This window comes from Musa acuminata, chromosome BXJ1-5 (assembly GCF_036884655.1).
Source record: "Musa acuminata AAA Group cultivar baxijiao chromosome BXJ1-5, Cavendish_Baxijiao_AAA, whole genome shotgun sequence".
Classification (NCBI taxonomy): Eukaryota; Viridiplantae; Streptophyta; class Magnoliopsida; order Zingiberales; family Musaceae; genus Musa; species Musa acuminata.
In genome coordinates, this window is record NC_088331.1 from 37,393,254 (window position 1) to 37,410,000 (window position 16,747).

General features: G+C 38.5%; 1 protein-coding gene across 9 annotated transcripts in view; it reads right to left on the minus strand.

Annotated features, from left to right (window-relative positions):
* LOC135586092 (ABC transporter C family member 13-like) overlaps positions 1 to 16,747 on the minus strand; it is a 135,705-nt gene that overhangs the window by 22,887 nt on the left and 96,071 nt on the right. For 8 of the 9 annotated variants that reach the window (XM_065183713.1, XM_065183712.1, XM_065183714.1 and 5 more), the window contains 15 exons: positions 16,602 to 16,699; positions 16,255 to 16,321; positions 13,855 to 13,972; positions 13,656 to 13,772; positions 13,134 to 13,571; positions 12,317 to 12,418; positions 12,167 to 12,234; positions 11,890 to 12,021; positions 11,665 to 11,812; positions 11,024 to 11,313; positions 10,763 to 10,910; positions 10,450 to 10,625; positions 10,259 to 10,370; positions 10,096 to 10,149; positions 591 to 713 (listed from right to left, as the gene is read on the minus strand). In XM_065183713.1, the coding sequence (XP_065039785.1) occupies positions 591 to 713; positions 10,096 to 10,149; positions 10,259 to 10,370; positions 10,450 to 10,625; positions 10,763 to 10,910; positions 11,024 to 11,313; positions 11,665 to 11,812; positions 11,890 to 12,021; positions 12,167 to 12,234; positions 12,317 to 12,418; positions 13,134 to 13,571; positions 13,656 to 13,772; positions 13,855 to 13,972; positions 16,255 to 16,321; positions 16,602 to 16,699 (2,191 nt within the window). The remainder of the gene's footprint in view (positions 1 to 590; positions 714 to 10,095; positions 10,150 to 10,258; positions 10,371 to 10,449; positions 10,626 to 10,762; positions 10,911 to 11,023; positions 11,314 to 11,664; positions 11,813 to 11,889; positions 12,022 to 12,166; positions 12,235 to 12,316; positions 12,419 to 13,133; positions 13,572 to 13,655; positions 13,773 to 13,854; positions 13,973 to 16,254; positions 16,322 to 16,601; positions 16,700 to 16,747) is intronic. The other variant, XM_065183715.1, reaches the window with a different exon arrangement.

Here is a 16,747-nt window from a genome sequence, read left to right on the forward strand (position 1 = left end):
ATACCAGTACAACTACAATTCTGCAACTTTAGAAACTTGCAACTACTTGCAAGCAAAGATATGATGACGAAAACATAATGTAATACAAACACTTGCAAAGAAAAACACACTCAAAACATGCTCAAAATCAAATCTTGTTTAATGAGCCCAACACACAGCAGAACATACAACGAAGTATGATAACATCTGGTCCACCTTAATGACTAATCATGTGAATATTTATTACTTAGGAGCTTTCTTTTTTGAAGGATACCATGACAAAAACATAATGTAAGACAACTACATGCAAGCAGAATGACAATAAAAAAAGCTCAAATCTAGTTTGATGAGCCAACACTCAGCAGAACATACAACTAATGATGATGTAATCTGGTCCACCTTAATGAATAATCATGCAAACTGTTTGGATTTTTTTGTTGGAGATCAATGAACCATTGATAGTGTTAAAGCACAAAAAAATTACCAGATAATGACAAATGTTATCACTGAAATGTCTGCCCAGAAGTTACCAGAGAATGACAAATGTTATAACCAAGATGGAAACCATGATAGTGGTGGCTGCTAATGTAAAGCTAATTTGCCATATTTACCTCTTTCTTAAATGCCCTTATAGTACATGAGCCATCCAATGTTTCTGTGAAAGATGAATATATAGGTGAGCGTGAAACACTGTCTAGTCTCCGTAGCTCACGTGAAGTGCACCTGTAATAGAACTACAATATATGTCAGTTTTATGTATCATGCACAACATTTAATACATGTACCAAAATTTGTAATTATAATGAACTGGGTTTACATCAGCCTAAATTTGATTTTAAGTTGGATGAAACCATGACTGTCATTGCATTACTGTGACATAGCAATGGCAATGCATGATGTGTAAGTATGCATAAATTCATTTATGAGCCATTTTATATGAAGCAAGGCGTTAAATACCAATTGGATGAAACCATGATGTTTACTTATCCAAGCAAGTACCAATACTGAAAGTTATAGCACAACACCAGTACATATACAGTTCACTTTTATTTTTTATTATTTAATTCAATAATACCAGCAATGAAGATCAGTATATCACAGGTACACTGGTATGTATTTATAACTTTGATACCAGGAGGTCAAAAGGGTAAAAAAAAAACTAGGAGATAATGGACTTTGAGTTCTTCTAAGATGTTAATCAGTGAAATGGAGGCTAATAGCAATTTACATCCCTCCTGAAAATAGGGGATCTAGCCCTGTCTTCAGGTTGCTATAGGTAAGAAATTCCTTCCAATGATGCATTAATAATCAGGATTTTAAGCATTGTAGGCATTCCTCATGTTAAATGGCAGCTGATACATAGCTGCTAGTACAGCACAACAAACCAGCATGCCAACAAAGAGGTTCCAGCAGAAATAAATAAATAAACAACCAAACAAACAACAAAAATAAATGAATAAATAGAAGGATGTTAGGACTCTAGCTTGGAGAGTCCTAATTGAGAGGGACATTCATGTAAAACTGTTAGGACTCTAGCTAAGAGAGTCCTAATTGAGAAGGACATTCTGTTAGGACTCTAGCTAGGAGAGTCCTAATTGAGAGGGGCATTCATGTAGGAGGTTTTTTCTTAGAGAAGAATTAGGAGTTGTAAAGGAATAGGAGTCTTGAGTAGGAGTCCTATTAGGAGTTTGTTAGAAGTAAGAGTCTTAAGTAGAAGTCCTATTAGGAGTTAGGGTTTAGAAGCCCTATAAATAGCCATGTATTCCTTCTCTTTTCTTAAGCAATAGATGAATATTTTCTGCAGCCTTTGAGCAGCAACTTGGAGGGAGAAACCCCTATAGAGTTCCAAGGAGGCCGATCCCCTAAAGAGATCAACCCCAAGTTTAGAATCTGCAAGGGTTCTAACACCTGGTATCAGAGCAGCGTTCTTGGCGTCTCGCTGCCCTTCCACAGCCATCCATCAACCCTCCACAACCATCCAAAGCAATTCCCACAATTGCTTAAAAGATCGTCACCGAATTCGGCCATCATCTCCACCACCGCAGATCATCCTTTGATCTCCCCGTGAATTGCAACAGGTTCTGGTTTCCTACCTTACTGCTGCTGCAATTTAGTTATCCTTATTCGAAAATCCAAAAAAAAAAAAAAATTGTTCCTATATTGCTACATAAACTTTTCGTCACAAAGTTTTCATCTCTACGACGAAAGATACATTGCAGAATTCCAACTGCATAGCACCATCTGTTTGATCTTGCTACTGTGTTTTTTCTATCCAAATTTCTACGAAATTTTTATGACATCTTTGACACTTCCTAACAGTGGATTTCCCTTTGGTTTCATCAAAAAATTCTCAATATAAACTACTGATCTTTTATGTCCAATCTGCTGCACTTGAATTGCAGAATTCAAGCTGCATAGCACCATCTGTTTGATCTTGCTACTGTACTTTTTCTATCCAAATTTCTACGAAATTTTTATGACATCTTTGACACTTCCTAACAGTGGATTTCCCTTTAGTTTCATCGAAAAATTCTCAATACAAACTACTGATCTTTTATGTTCAATCTGCTGCACTTGAAAATCTATGCTGCAGAAAATTTCAACCGCATATTGTTGCCTTAACCCATCTATTTGCAATCTTTTTTGAATGAAATTTCTTATACACTTTATAGATCATCTTAGCTTCTATCTAAGATTAATCTATTAAGAAATTCATCTCAAAAAATGATTTTGCGTTGCTTCAAATTTTCGTCGTAACCCGCTGAAATTTCTCGACGAGAATTCTGCAAGCGCAACTTGCACCAATTTTCTTGCTGTTATACTGCCGAAATTTTCTTGATTAAATTAGATATCCTTGCTGTCATATAAACTGTGATTTTGCTATCAATTCCCTCCTCAATTCTCTCAAGTTTTTGTTGGAAATTACGTCGAGAAACCGTTGTTTCTTCGACGACAATTCTACTCTTACAAGACAGCACATACTTGCTGCAACTTCCACTTATTTCTATCAAACCTTTGCTACCATCTACCACAGATCCAAAACTTTCATCTACAGCCCTAAAACTCCACCAAACCACACCCTCAAACTGCACCCAAAATAGCCACAAAACAAGCCTAAACTGCAGCCTACATCCACCAATCCACCAACCCTTTCGACCATCACTTCTCTCAACCTATACATGCCTTTAACCCAACAACAAAAGAGAGATCTTAACATCATAGATTTGGGGGCATATACTATGGCATCTAAGGAGGCAATCAATGCTAAATTCGAAGCCTTGGAGGCGCGAATGGAGGATAAGATTCGGATGCTCTTTACCGAACTCAGATTGGGCCGACCACTAAGCCCGAAGAAATCATATCAAGGAGAAAGCTTTGCCCAATCACACCAAGCCCGAAGAGATGACTTCCAAGGGAGGGGAGGCTCTATGACCGACCCCAACTATCCATGCATGAGAGTGGACTTCCCTAGATGGGAAGAAGGAGACCCGATTGGTTGGATCTCACACGCGGAGCGATATTTTCGGTACCACAAAATCGCAGATGCATCTATGGTGAAAATTGCAGCTATACATCTTGAAGGGGATGCTATACAGTGGTTTGAACAGTTTGAACATACTTATGGAGTCCTTTCATGGCAACAATTCAAAGAAGGACTGCTGATCCGCTTCAGACCAACCGATTACGAGAATATTGACGAACAACTAGCAAAGATCCGACAAACCTCCACCATTCAGGAGTACCAAACCAGGTTTGAAAGGTTATCTAATCAAAATCATGATTGGTCTCAAAAACAGCTATTGAGAACCTTCATTGAGGGCTTGAAGCCGGAGATCCGAGGAGAAGTTAAAGCGCGACAACCGTACACGCTTATGGCAGCCATCTCTTTCGCACGACATCAAGAGGAGCAATTGAACCATGAAGCTCGGAGGACTAGGGTCGCTCCTCAACCAGTAATATTGAAGCCCTCAGCCCCCCCTACCGTCGACCAAGTCCCTGCACCAAAGAGGTTAACAGGAGAAGAGCTTCGGGAGCGATATGCAAAGTGGTTATGTTGGCATTGTGACGAGCCGTGGAGCCGTGAGCATCGCTGTTGATAGGGATGAAAGTGGCAGTCAACCTCAGGACAATGTCAGCTGCTCCAGATGACGTCACGCACCTTGGAATTGATCAGAACACTGACCGAGGCATATTAAAAAGCCAAGTCCAACACGCCACGCCATGGCTACTGTCAGCCTGCCCCCAGCAAACGGGCAGCTCAGGGAGCAGAATGCTCCCCTACTAATACCCTCTCGTTCATTATAAGGGGAGACACACTGAACACAGGGGGGGGGGGGCTTTCCCTCCTCCTTCACCCCCTCCACATCTTTCATTGACTTGATCGTCGAAGGGGTCGGGTCGAGCACCCCGACCCGACCTTTGTGCAGGTGCGACGCCTTTGGAGATCACCGCCTCTGGAGATCCAGCAGACTCGAGGGGCTCCCCCACCCGTTGACCACCGCCTTCCGGACCCGGACCAAGCCGTGACGGCCCCAAGGCCACGGCTGAACAGTTACTCACCGTAACAGCTGTAGTAAAGGAGGACTTCTTATGATTGAACCGATAGAAGAAGAGGTCATTGAACATTCAGAAGAGAGCCTTGAACATGAAGAAAAATATGCAGAAGAAGAGCCACAACCGACCGAAGTTACGGTACATACACTAGCTGGCTACTCAAACCCGCAAACGATGAAAGTTGGAGGCCTTCTCAAACAACAACCGATCACTGTTCTCATCGAGACGGGCAGCACTAATAACTTCCTAAACAGTAAGGTTGCTGTCCATATGAACTTACCTATTGAGAATTGCAACAGGTTTGTCGTTAAGGTCGCCAACGGACGGATTTTGAAGTGTGATCATAGGTGCCCGCAGGTGAAACTGTTGCTGCAGGACCAAGAGATAATTGCATATTTCTTCCTCCTCCCTCTTGATGATTATGAGGCCATACTCAGAATTAAATGGTTGATGACATTAGGTGATATTTCTTGGAATTTTATGCAACTATTTATAAAATTTTACAGTAAGGAGAAACAGGTGATACTGCATGGGAAACGTGAGGGCGACGTAACGATGATTTGCACACAACAAATGGAGAAGGTTTTGTATAAAGCATGCAGGGGCTTTTTGGTAAAACTTGAGCAACAAATTAAAGGAGAGCCAATAGAATTTGAAGATCCAAACCTATTTCCTTTGCTTGCTGAATTTTCAGATATATTTGACGAGCAGCACAACATACCTCTTACTCGTCGGCATGATCATTGTATAATGATTTTACCAGTCAAATCTCCAGCAAATACTCAGCCATATCGGTATCCACATCTCCAGAATGATGAAATAGAAAGGATTTTAAAAGAGATGCTTGAAACAGGAGTTATTCGGCCAAGTTGCAACCTCTACTTTTCACCGGTGCTACTTGTACACAAGAAGGACGGAACATGGCGAATATGCGTTGATTACCGAGCTCTCAATGGCATAACCATCAAGAACAAATACCTTATTCCAATAGCAGATGAATTGCTAGATGAAAGGGAGCACAAATCTTCACAAAGCTGGACCTTCGATCCGGGTATTATCAAATACGAGTGTACGAAGAAGTCATACCGAAAGCCGCCTTTCGAACACACAACGACCACTACGAATTTTTACTTTCTTCAACAAAAGGTGGGATATCTTGGGCATATCATATCAGAGGAAGGTGTGACGATGGACCCCTTCAAAATTAAAGTAATGCAAAACTGGCCGACCCTGAGAAACATAAAATTGCTACATGGCTTTCTGGGTTTAACAGGCTACTACCGTAAGTTCGTGAAAAACTATGGAAAGATCAGTGCACCACTTACTTCCTTACTAGAAAAAGATGTCTTTCAATGGTTGGACAGAGCCTCCGCTGCCTTCGACAAACTTAAGGGAGCCATGACGACGACGCCGGTGCTAACACTACCAAATTTCAACCGACCCTTCATTATTGAGGCCGACACATCTGGAGTCAGAATTGGAGCCATTCTCATGCAAGATGGTCGACCACTCGCATACACTAGCAAGGCATTATCTCCCTCCTATCAAAATAAGTCAACATATGATAAGGAGATGCTCGCCATTGTGCGCGCAGCAACGAGATGGAGATCGTACTTGATCAGGCGATACTTTCAAATCAAGACCGACCATAAAAGCCTAAAATATCTCTTGGAGCAAAAGATATCTTCCCCCGAGCAGCAAAAATGGGTAACAAAACTTCTTGGATTTGATTATGAAATAAATTACAAAAGGTGGAAAGAGAATGTTATTGCAGATGCGCTTTCGCAGCTACCTGAGCAAGCTGAATTTTTGGTCGTTTTACTTCCAACCAGCGACTTCCTTGAGGATATTAAGATGGAATGACAGGAAGATTCGGAGACCAGTAAGAAAAAAAAAAAAAAAAAAAATGGAGGAAGCACCAAGCTCCGTGGCTCATTACAATCGGGACTCAAAAGAATTATGCTATAAGGGACGCATTATGCTTATGACAAATTCTACATGCATCTTCAAGAGCAGATTTTGGACAAAGTTATTCCATATGCAGGGTACTAAATTGAAAAGGAGTATGACATATCACCCACAAACCAACAGCCAGACAAAAGTTTTAAATAGGTGCTTGGAGACAGCCCAAAGCCACCCACCAAATATGACTACCCAAAAAGAACTCCAGACCCAGCCAAGTGCCATTATTGATCGACGGATCGTGACTCGACGACGACGACCCACTAATGAAGTGCTAATACAATGGGCGAACCTACCAATAAAAGATGTCACTTGGGAGAACTATGACGACATGAAGATCAAATTTCCAGAATTCACGAATTATCAGCCTCGAGGACAAGGCTGATTTGAAGAGAACGGGTCTGTTAGGACTCTAGCTTGGAGAGTCCTAATTGAGAGGGACATTCATGTAAAACTGTTAGGACTCTAGCTAAGAGAGTCCTAATTGAGAGGGACATTCTGTTAGGACTCTAGCTAGGAGAGTCCTAATTAAGAGGGGCATTCATGTAGGAGGTTTTTTCTTAGAGAAGAATTAGGAGTTGTAAGGGAATAGGAGTCTTGAGTAGGAGTCCTATTAGGAGTTTGTTAGAAGTAAGAGTCTTAAGTAGGAGTCCTATTAGGAGTTAGGGTTTAGAAGCCCTATAAATAGCCATGTATTCCTTCTCTTTTCTTAAGCAATAGATGAATATTTTCTGCAGCCTTTGAACAGCAACTTGGAGGGAGGAACCCCTATAGAGTTCCAAGGAGGCCGATCCCCTAAAGAGATCAACCCCAAGTTTAGAATTTGCAAGGGTTCTAACAAAGGACAACAAAATTGTAGGATAGTAACATACTAACATCTACTGTTGTATTTCAATCTAGTTAATACTCCACTTCAATGTCATCTTTTAGAATAATCTATCATCCAGGATAGTTTTATTTCCACACTACTTGTTTTTTACCTTTCAATACAATTCAAGGCATAAAATCTCGACCCAGTGTCGATACTGATAAGCAATCAGACCCAAAAAATTATGCTATGGAGTATTGAGTGATGTATTGGCACTCGGTATGGGTCAGTACCACTCAGACTAGAGAGAAAGAGGAAGAGGAGGAGGTGGCAGCGACATTGCGACGGTGGAGGTGGAAATGATGATGCAACAAGGAGGAAGAGATGGAGGGGAGAGAAAGAGTGCACATGAGAGAGAGAGAGAGAGAGAGAAGAACAAAAGAAAAAAAAAATGACAAAAGCTATCAAAAGTATAAAAAATTTGATAAGGTACTAGGCATTAGGCTTACTTCCTAGCGCATTTGGTTTCAACTGCAAAAATTGGGTGGGATGCCCGGTACATGGTAATACTAATTTGCAAGGTGTGCCATACCGAAGCGTACCGCCCGTACCAGGCGGTACGTACCGGCCCGACAGGTTACCGGTACGTGGACCGTCCGGTACTGCTACAGTGCTACATTATTTTTTACTATAGCACTGCTACAGTATAAAAATATAAAATTATTCAGTACACCAGGGTGTACCGCTCGGTACGCCCTGATGTACCGCCCGATACACCGGTACCGTACCATACCGAGCCCGGGTTGAAACGCCGGTACGGTACGATACGGCGAACCTTGCTAATTTGTACTGGTGGTCCATATACCAGTTCACAGTTGGACTGGTAAAAACTAATTTATACTGACCAAGATGCTTGATTTTTGATAGCTTGATCCAATATATGAAGTCCATATTTTATGTGTAATTAACTACTAACTTCTCCGTTCACCATCAACCAAGACAGAAGAATGGATTCTCAAAACAAATTGCTTTAGTAAGGGTTTAAGTATTTAACTGCCAAAGATGTCACATGTACTGGTATGTCTTTATAGCACGATAAACACATGTAATGCATGGTTCAAACTTCAATGTTCAAACACATGTTGCAAACCATACCAGCATAAGGCGACTAGGCATGTACATTCAACAATAAATAATATAGCATACCACATGTCAGATATATGTTAAGCCAAGGCCGACTGGCAAGGAAGAATGTGAAATGTCAAAAAAGTATAAATAAGAAGTATATGAAACTTTCAAGTATTATTATGCACAAGGATTACCATGCCCATTGACACATATAAACAAGGGTTCAAATCTATCGTGCCTGAAAGCTAATGATACACACCGTGCTGACAGTGCCGCTAGAGGTGCTGGCATATAGCTGGGTCTAAATTGGCACAGGGCCGAGCAATGCAACATGAAATAGGACCGTGCTAGAAAGACACTAACATGCCTCCTCGCCATGAGATGAGAATCCTTGGTTCTTTGTATTGCGATTAGTGAGTTAAGTGTACCCATGTTTTTGTTTTGATTCAACTTGGTCATTGTCTAAAAGCCTAATAGACCACAATTTTCTACTATCTAGATATGAGAACCAAAATCAAGCAAATGTACAAGGAAAAAAAAAATTTCTAGTTCTAGGTGCGTCGATTTACCTAGAGCAAAAATACTGGGTCTGGTTATGACAATCACTGTTTCCTATTCCCTTGCAAGGACACCTGAAACAGAATCAGACAACTCCATTTGCTAGATGTTGTGCTCCACCTAGCTCAAAGCATACTTAGTTCATCGGGGATGTTATCATCCCAAGAATTTCTGATTCATAACCCTGTCATTCACATATTTTAGCATGGTTTAAGATTTCAGGCACTGCTTTGATGGTCATATCATGTCTCTATGTATCACGTTTATCATTTAAGTGATGGTTCCAGATCTTTAATTCATACCCTTTCATTCTAATATTTAGTTAATTGTTGCATTTGCAGTGCCATTTTGTCCTAAGATACCAAAGCTCATTGTATGAATTAAGATATACTTCATCTTATGACTTTAATTTAACAAATATAGACTTACGTCAATTATCTGGGGCCATTGATGTGTTTAGAACCATTGATGTGCATCACATAGCAACTTGAAAAATAATTTTGAAAAATATAGGTCAGGTTGTGGTGTAGTTGCTTTTCCATCATTCCTCAAATTCCAATAATAAATTCATTCTAGTGTCAAGTTCTTAGTGTGTACTTCTCTGCAATAAATTGTTCGGCACAGTTATGGTAAATTGTCCTCCTTGTGTTCTCATCATTAGTAGCAAAAGCCATATCAGTGGTAGGACCTAATAGATTAACTTTAAACTCTAATACTGGCTATTCATGTTTCAAATCCTAAAAAGAGTATCAAATCATAGAACTCATATATGTCAAGCATATAGAATTCCTACTCATTTACGGACAAACATCAGCAAAATTATTCATTTACAAAAATATTAATGATAAATACATTTAAGTTATTAAAACATTACAAAGGAAATATTTTTTTGCAATGATGCTTTAATGAGTACAGTATGGTTATTACTTTAAGAGAAAAATATAGATGGACCATCATCACATATAACAATGATAAGAGTCAAAAATAAGAAAATGAAGCTGATAGATCCTAAATTCCTTGGCCTGTATGTAGTTTCATTGTAACCTAGAAAGCATAAAGTTTAATAGGGTAAGATAACTAAATCAAAGAGTATGAAGGATGAGTACCTGCAGTTTTCTATATATATAACTCAGAGGAACTAACAGTAGCAAAAAAATGATCTGCATTGACATTCATAGATCACTAGCAAGGTCAGTACTGTGGCTGTATAGAACTATAAATATTATTACGGACTAAAAGATGCATATATAGAACCAACTTGTAATCTACCTGTGAATATGATAAAACTACTGCGATACCCAGCAAGCTAAAGAAATTGGCTAGGAGAATATTGAGAATAAATGGAAGAGAATCGTCAATAGCATACAAATCTGATGATAATCTGCATTCGATGGAATCTTTATTAGTATTCTATATACCAAGAAGCTTCATAAAAGAAAATTGGTGTTCTTATTCCAGACCTATTAAGAATCCTTCCACTGGGGTTTTGGTCAAAGAAATATACAGGTGCATTAACCAGTTTACTTAGAAGCTCAGCATGCACCTCGACTGCAGCACGTAGACCACCATATGAGAATGAGAATGCCCTTGCTAAGGTGAAAAGAGAATTCATAAAACCAAAGATGGAGAGCACAAGCTACAAAACAGAAAGAATATCATTATAGTAACTTAATAATATGAAATAATTGTCATTTTACATTTCACAAATACATGTTTGAATAATAGTCAGTTTCTAATAATACTTCCAGATAATGGAAGTATGTCGAAGCATACCAAATAAAATCTTGTGTGCTCAGTTCCAGCAGTGGCATCAACCCAATGAGATAACCATAGGTCATTACCATTTCGGGATGCTTGCATAAAAGATGCTGAGATACATATAAGAATAACAACAGGCCAGCTGGCAAACTTGGCATAACTTCTGTAAAGTAGAAGTGATGCTCATGAAGAATAATTCAGATTAGTAACTAAAAGTTTGTCATGCTAGATGCTAAATGGCACAATATTATAAACTAAGAGGAACTCATCACTTACTTATAAACAGCAAGTTCGACTCTGCCTTCTTTCCTTGACTCTTCCATATCAGCACTTTTGTTTGCATCCACTGAAGCAGCTATAAGTTCGTTGTCTACCGAAGGCATAAACATAATTTCATCAGAAGCACTTCCCTTGCTTTCTTTCAGTAACAATTGTAATGATGAGAAGTCTGAATCTTTTGGTAGAGAAATTTTTGAATGTGGAGATTCTATAAAACTGGATAAATTCCCAACCCACTTTATATGTCCTTTGTCCATGATCAGTATCATATCTGCAGCAGAAATTGCCTGCACAAAGAAGAAAACATCATATTATCCACTATTTTTGTCTTAAGCAAAAAAGTAATGAGAAATCATTTGAGGAGTCTTGCTAAGTTGCTAATTGACTGAAGCAAATCAAATGTGCAGAAGAAGAACAAGTTGAACATTTCCAAGAACATGCTTGCTGCGATTTATGCTGATACACCATTTGACCTAACCACCTAAAGATAACCATGGGTTCATGTTTGCTGTATAAATTTCCAAGAAATTCAAGTTATTAAACCAACATTAATTATTAACTTATTCAACTTCCAATAAGGTAAATGGTGTAGCATCTGTATAAATAAACATAGTCCCATTTGTTTGCCAAGTGCAGACCTGAGGATTATGAGTGCATAGAATCCGTGTCTTTTGGTTCATTAGAGGGCCTAATATAGTTCTATGCAGAATCCAGGATGCGACTTGAGAATCAACTGCACTAAGTATGTCATCAAGCAAGTAAACATCGGAGTCACTGTAGACAGCCCTGAAATATTTCTCAGTTGTTAGGCACATAGACAAAATTCAGAAAATCAAATCAATCTTCCCACAATCAAAGCAGACCTTGCTAAGGCAAGACGGCTTCTCTGTCCACCAGATAAGTTGACTCCTTTTTCTCCAATATATGCAAGATCACCCCCAGTCATCAGTGAAATATCAACATCAAGTGCACATGCCTGTAATACTTCTCTGTATCTGATTTTATTATAAAGTTAAGCACCATGTTAGGCAATGGAAGAAGGTATTTGATATAAATTACATCAAATGCTTAAAAAACTTTAACAATTTGCAGTTTTACACAACATTTGCACTTTTCTTTTAGAAAAAGAAGAAGAATCACCTTATAGTGTCAAAATTATCTCCAAGCAAAATGTTATCGCGCACTGAACCTGAAAGGATCCATGGAACCTGCACCTCAATGAAAAACAGCCATGAGAATGTAAAAATTGTGAAGTTAATATTTCTTCTTTTTCTGGAAATGCAGAGGAACCTGTGGCACATATGCTGTTGACCCATGGGAAAGAATGAACCCCTGAATGAGTCTCATTTCACCCAAAACAGAACATAACAAAGATGACTTGCCTGAACCAACCTGAGAACATTCAGCCCAAATACAAGTTAAAAGTCATGTAGATACAATATGGAAATTAACCAATCAATAGAAAAATAATTTGAACTTGCACTAAGTCATTGTTTAGAAAAGAATCAATTATATAGTTCACAAAACCATATACAAGTATTTTCTCATATGGATCTTTAAAGAGGTACAACTGATTGATGTGCAATACTAGCAGTGCCAAATGTTAGACTATTATGGGTAAGAATTTCTCTATTAGTATGCCACATGGAGAGCTATAGAAGATATCTGAAACTTCTATAACTGAAGAAAAGGTTTACAATACCAGTTGTAGAAATATGGTTCGATGGGGACTAATAAAAAGTTCTGCAAGAGGACCAAGAATTACCGAGTGGTAAGTCTCTGGTCTGAGTTTACTGCATAGTATAACCTTACCAGGTGGCAGGTATGAGGCCCCTCCCAATCAAATAAAAATCAACAGGCAAATACCCTTAGCTGAATTTTCAGCCCATATTATCTCTCCAAATTTTCATGGCATATTTTGCTGCCACTGACTGCACTTACATGCACCAACAGAGAGCATAACAATGGCACATACAATAGGTCTCCGCAGCAAGTAAACATGTCATAATGATTTAGAACCAGAATTTACTTAAGTGCAATGCAAATTCAATTAACACTAAGGTTGAAAAGAAGAACCATATTTGAGGATCCAAAGTTTATCAGTCACCTCGCCAATTACAGCAACAAAGAGACCATTTGGAATTTCCACAGAAATGTTATTCAGAACAGTGCTCTTTTCCACTTTTGAGCTGCTAGACCACACAGAAGATGCATCCTTAAAGAGAATAGCTGCGTGCTCTTTACTACATGTCAGATCCCTTAAAAAACAAGGCAGAGGATCATGTCCTTGTAGTTCCCAGATAGATGCCCTTTTAATTTCAGAACTTTTCTCAGGGCAGGACAAAAATCTGCTCAGTCGCCTAGTAGAAATTATAGCCTGTAACAGATTTTGTATTAATGCAACATTAAAATGAGGAAAATTCATACAAACAAGAAAAATAAAAGATAAAATCATGTGACTTACATCTATCAATCCATTAATCACCCAGGGAAACGAATTTAAAGGAGAAATCAATGTATTGAAAAGTGCAACACAGGTAAAAACCTGAAAGATATGTAAATGATGATTTATTAAGGAATTAAATGTGATAAACAATTTGATATAACAAACAATGATTCATAATCTTACTGTAGCAGCATCTAATGGATGCCCCATTAACACGAAGACCCCAAAAGTAAACAAGGAGAACAGTGTTGGGGTTGTTGCCCAGAAAAACACACACCATGCATCCAAGTATTTCCGAGTCTAAATACATCTGAGAATGTTAGAAATATAATTTGACATAGTTTATATAAGTTTGTGGGACGTAAAGTACTATGTTTCATACTGAGAGGTGTTTCACTTCCATTTTTCTTCTTTCCATCAAACGTTGGGTAAATAATAGCTCCCAGCTATACATTTTCAATGTCCGGATGTATGTTAAAAGTTCTCCAGCACTTCTGATTCTGTTCAAAATAAACATGTTATGACATACTGCATTCTTTTAAGAAAAAGAACTAATAAAATAAAGATAATTTGTCAGCAGGTTAAGTGAATAGAAAATCATGTAAAGCTCCATTTTTTTCATGTCATTCAGATAGCATGTCAACAATGGTCTTGATCACATTAGCCAACATTGATAATGAATATAGAAATATCAAAAAACATTATGCTTACTCTGCCTCTTCTTCTTTGTTTTCGGTTAAATAATAGGATTAAAGCTATTATAACTAAGTCACAAATAAATCAACCCAAAAAAGTCCCTTCTGTTTGGTTAGTAACCCAACCAATCACCTCTTATGCAAGTTAACAAGAAAGATGGCACTGTTATTTAAGCCATCCTCATGATCCATAATTTTTTCCTGGTTATCTGTTGTTAAACCAATTTGACTTGATTGAAGCACCCATACTAGATGCTACTTTGTTAGTTGATTCTCTAACCCATCACTTAACCCTCTGAACTAAACAGAAGTCTATCTAAATGATCAGCTGAACAACCTTCCATAATTAGTTTTAAGTTCCTAATTAAGTTAAGCACTCGTTGGAGAGATGCACGTGTTGAAAAAGGCTGGACAAGGAAGAAAGTACTGACATAATGCATCAAGACTAGCCAATGGATCAGAATGGTATGTCAGTATAGAGCAACATATGCAGCAACTGGAGAGAGAGAGAGAAAGAGAGTGAGTGAGTGAAGGGAGCAATATATCCTCCTCTGCTTCCTCATCTTCCTCCTCACTTCCACATCCCACACCCCCTTACCACATCATCAGTGCTTTCTCCTTCCCTCCACATCAGTGCCTCCTCCTCATCCGAGTCATTGCTCCTATCAGTGTCGCCTCTTCCTCCTCACCTCCTCCTTTACCTCTCCCACCATCTCCTCTGCTTCCACATCCTCCCTCTCCCCCACCTCCGAATCTTACTCTTCTTCCTTTGCCTCCACCACCTCCATGTCCTCCTCCACCACAGCCACCACGTCTTCCTCTTCTTTACTCATTCTTTCTCTTTGATTAAGGTGGAACCAACACATTGACCAATGCTACTGACATTTATGATCCTTGACTTCAACTTTACATAAAAATCAATAGTACAGGTCCAACAATTTTTGTTCCACTTCCACCTTTATGCTTTGTCAAGACTATTTTATAAACTTTGTTTATTTCCCATCCCTCTCTCTAACCATCCCTCTGCCAATGGTAGAACCTCCTCTTATGCTTCCTCCTCTTCCCTCTTAGTATTTCCCTCCTATGGCAATCATTGGCCTCCTTCCCCTAAGACTACCAAATTTGATGAAATCAGCAAAAGTCGGTTGATTTTAGCCAAGTTTAGTGGAGTTTAGTCCCATAGAGTCAGTTTTAGCTAAAAGAATGAGAAATCAGTGATATCAGATCAGACTTGGTCAATACCAATCTCGATCAGATTAACCATTTTGGTGAACCACATTCAACAAGATGAGGGATTGTCACGAATCAAAATAGGACAATTAAAATGGATGAGTGCTCATGATGTTTTGCGATTATCAAGTTAGCAAATGTTACTAGAAAATACTTATGGGCTTGGGGCAATTAAGAAATGATGTTGAGAGTCTTGAGACAATGTCATCGAGAGAGATAAATAAGCTATGATGCACATACAAAATAAGGGATAATAAAGGATAAAGCTGTTATCTGTCATTATGGTACGTCGAAACTAGAAAATAAAAAATGTATAGCTGAGATGCTGGTAAAGGTAGAGTAAAAGCTCCTGGATTTTCTATGATATTGTCTTCAACAAAGCCCAAGAGTGGGTAAATGCTTACAAATTTGAGTAGTTAAGAACAAATCTTACTAAATTATAGGTTATTTAGGTCATTTGTTATGAGAAAATATTCTAAAGAATCAAATTAATTTCAATGATACTAATAAACAAACATTAGTTTTTTCAAACGTAATCAAATATCAATTGTCGTATGCTAGTGTGTGCATCATAGACAGTTTAATATGACTGGATGCCAATTATAAAACTTTAACCCATCTCATGGGTAAATACACATTCAGAGTAAACCTTCAGGGTTGTAATGGACAAATACATACCAACTTTATTGCCTTTTGCTTAGCATGCCTTAGGATAATCCTATAGCATGGCACAGGAAGCAAAATAAGGCACGGTTTTGTGTGTGAGAAAGAAGGTTGAAAATGTCCAGCAGGTAGTCCTCAATTCTTGATTCAAATAATTTTTACAATTTTAGAGAAAAAAAAGCTACTGAACCTACCTCTCATCCTTTTGTTTCATCATTTTCTCTGTCGCACTTGCAATCAATGTAGAGATCCATTTATTCACTGCCAACAAAGTCATCACATTAAAAAGAAAATCCTTAAAAATGTAGTGCTCATCAACCATATGAAACAAGGACTTCAAGATTTTAGATATCTATATGCAACGCAGCAACAGAATACTTCGAGTCATTCATTACTAATATGGAAGAACAAGATCAAACAAAGACACAACATAATTCTCAGAGATGGTCGAATGACACAAGAAGATCTACAGTCAGCTCAAAAAGACAACACAATACTGCTGATTCCTGCAATATCAGTAATCATCATACAGCAGATATACCTGGTATCAGCAACACAGTTATCGTGAGTCCTGATATGAACGCAAAACTGACCTGCGTATACAAAAGAAATAGAGCCACGCCTATCTGTAAAGGCAAGCTGGAAATATAGAAGAATTAGAACTACACATGTAAAGTACAACAAAAG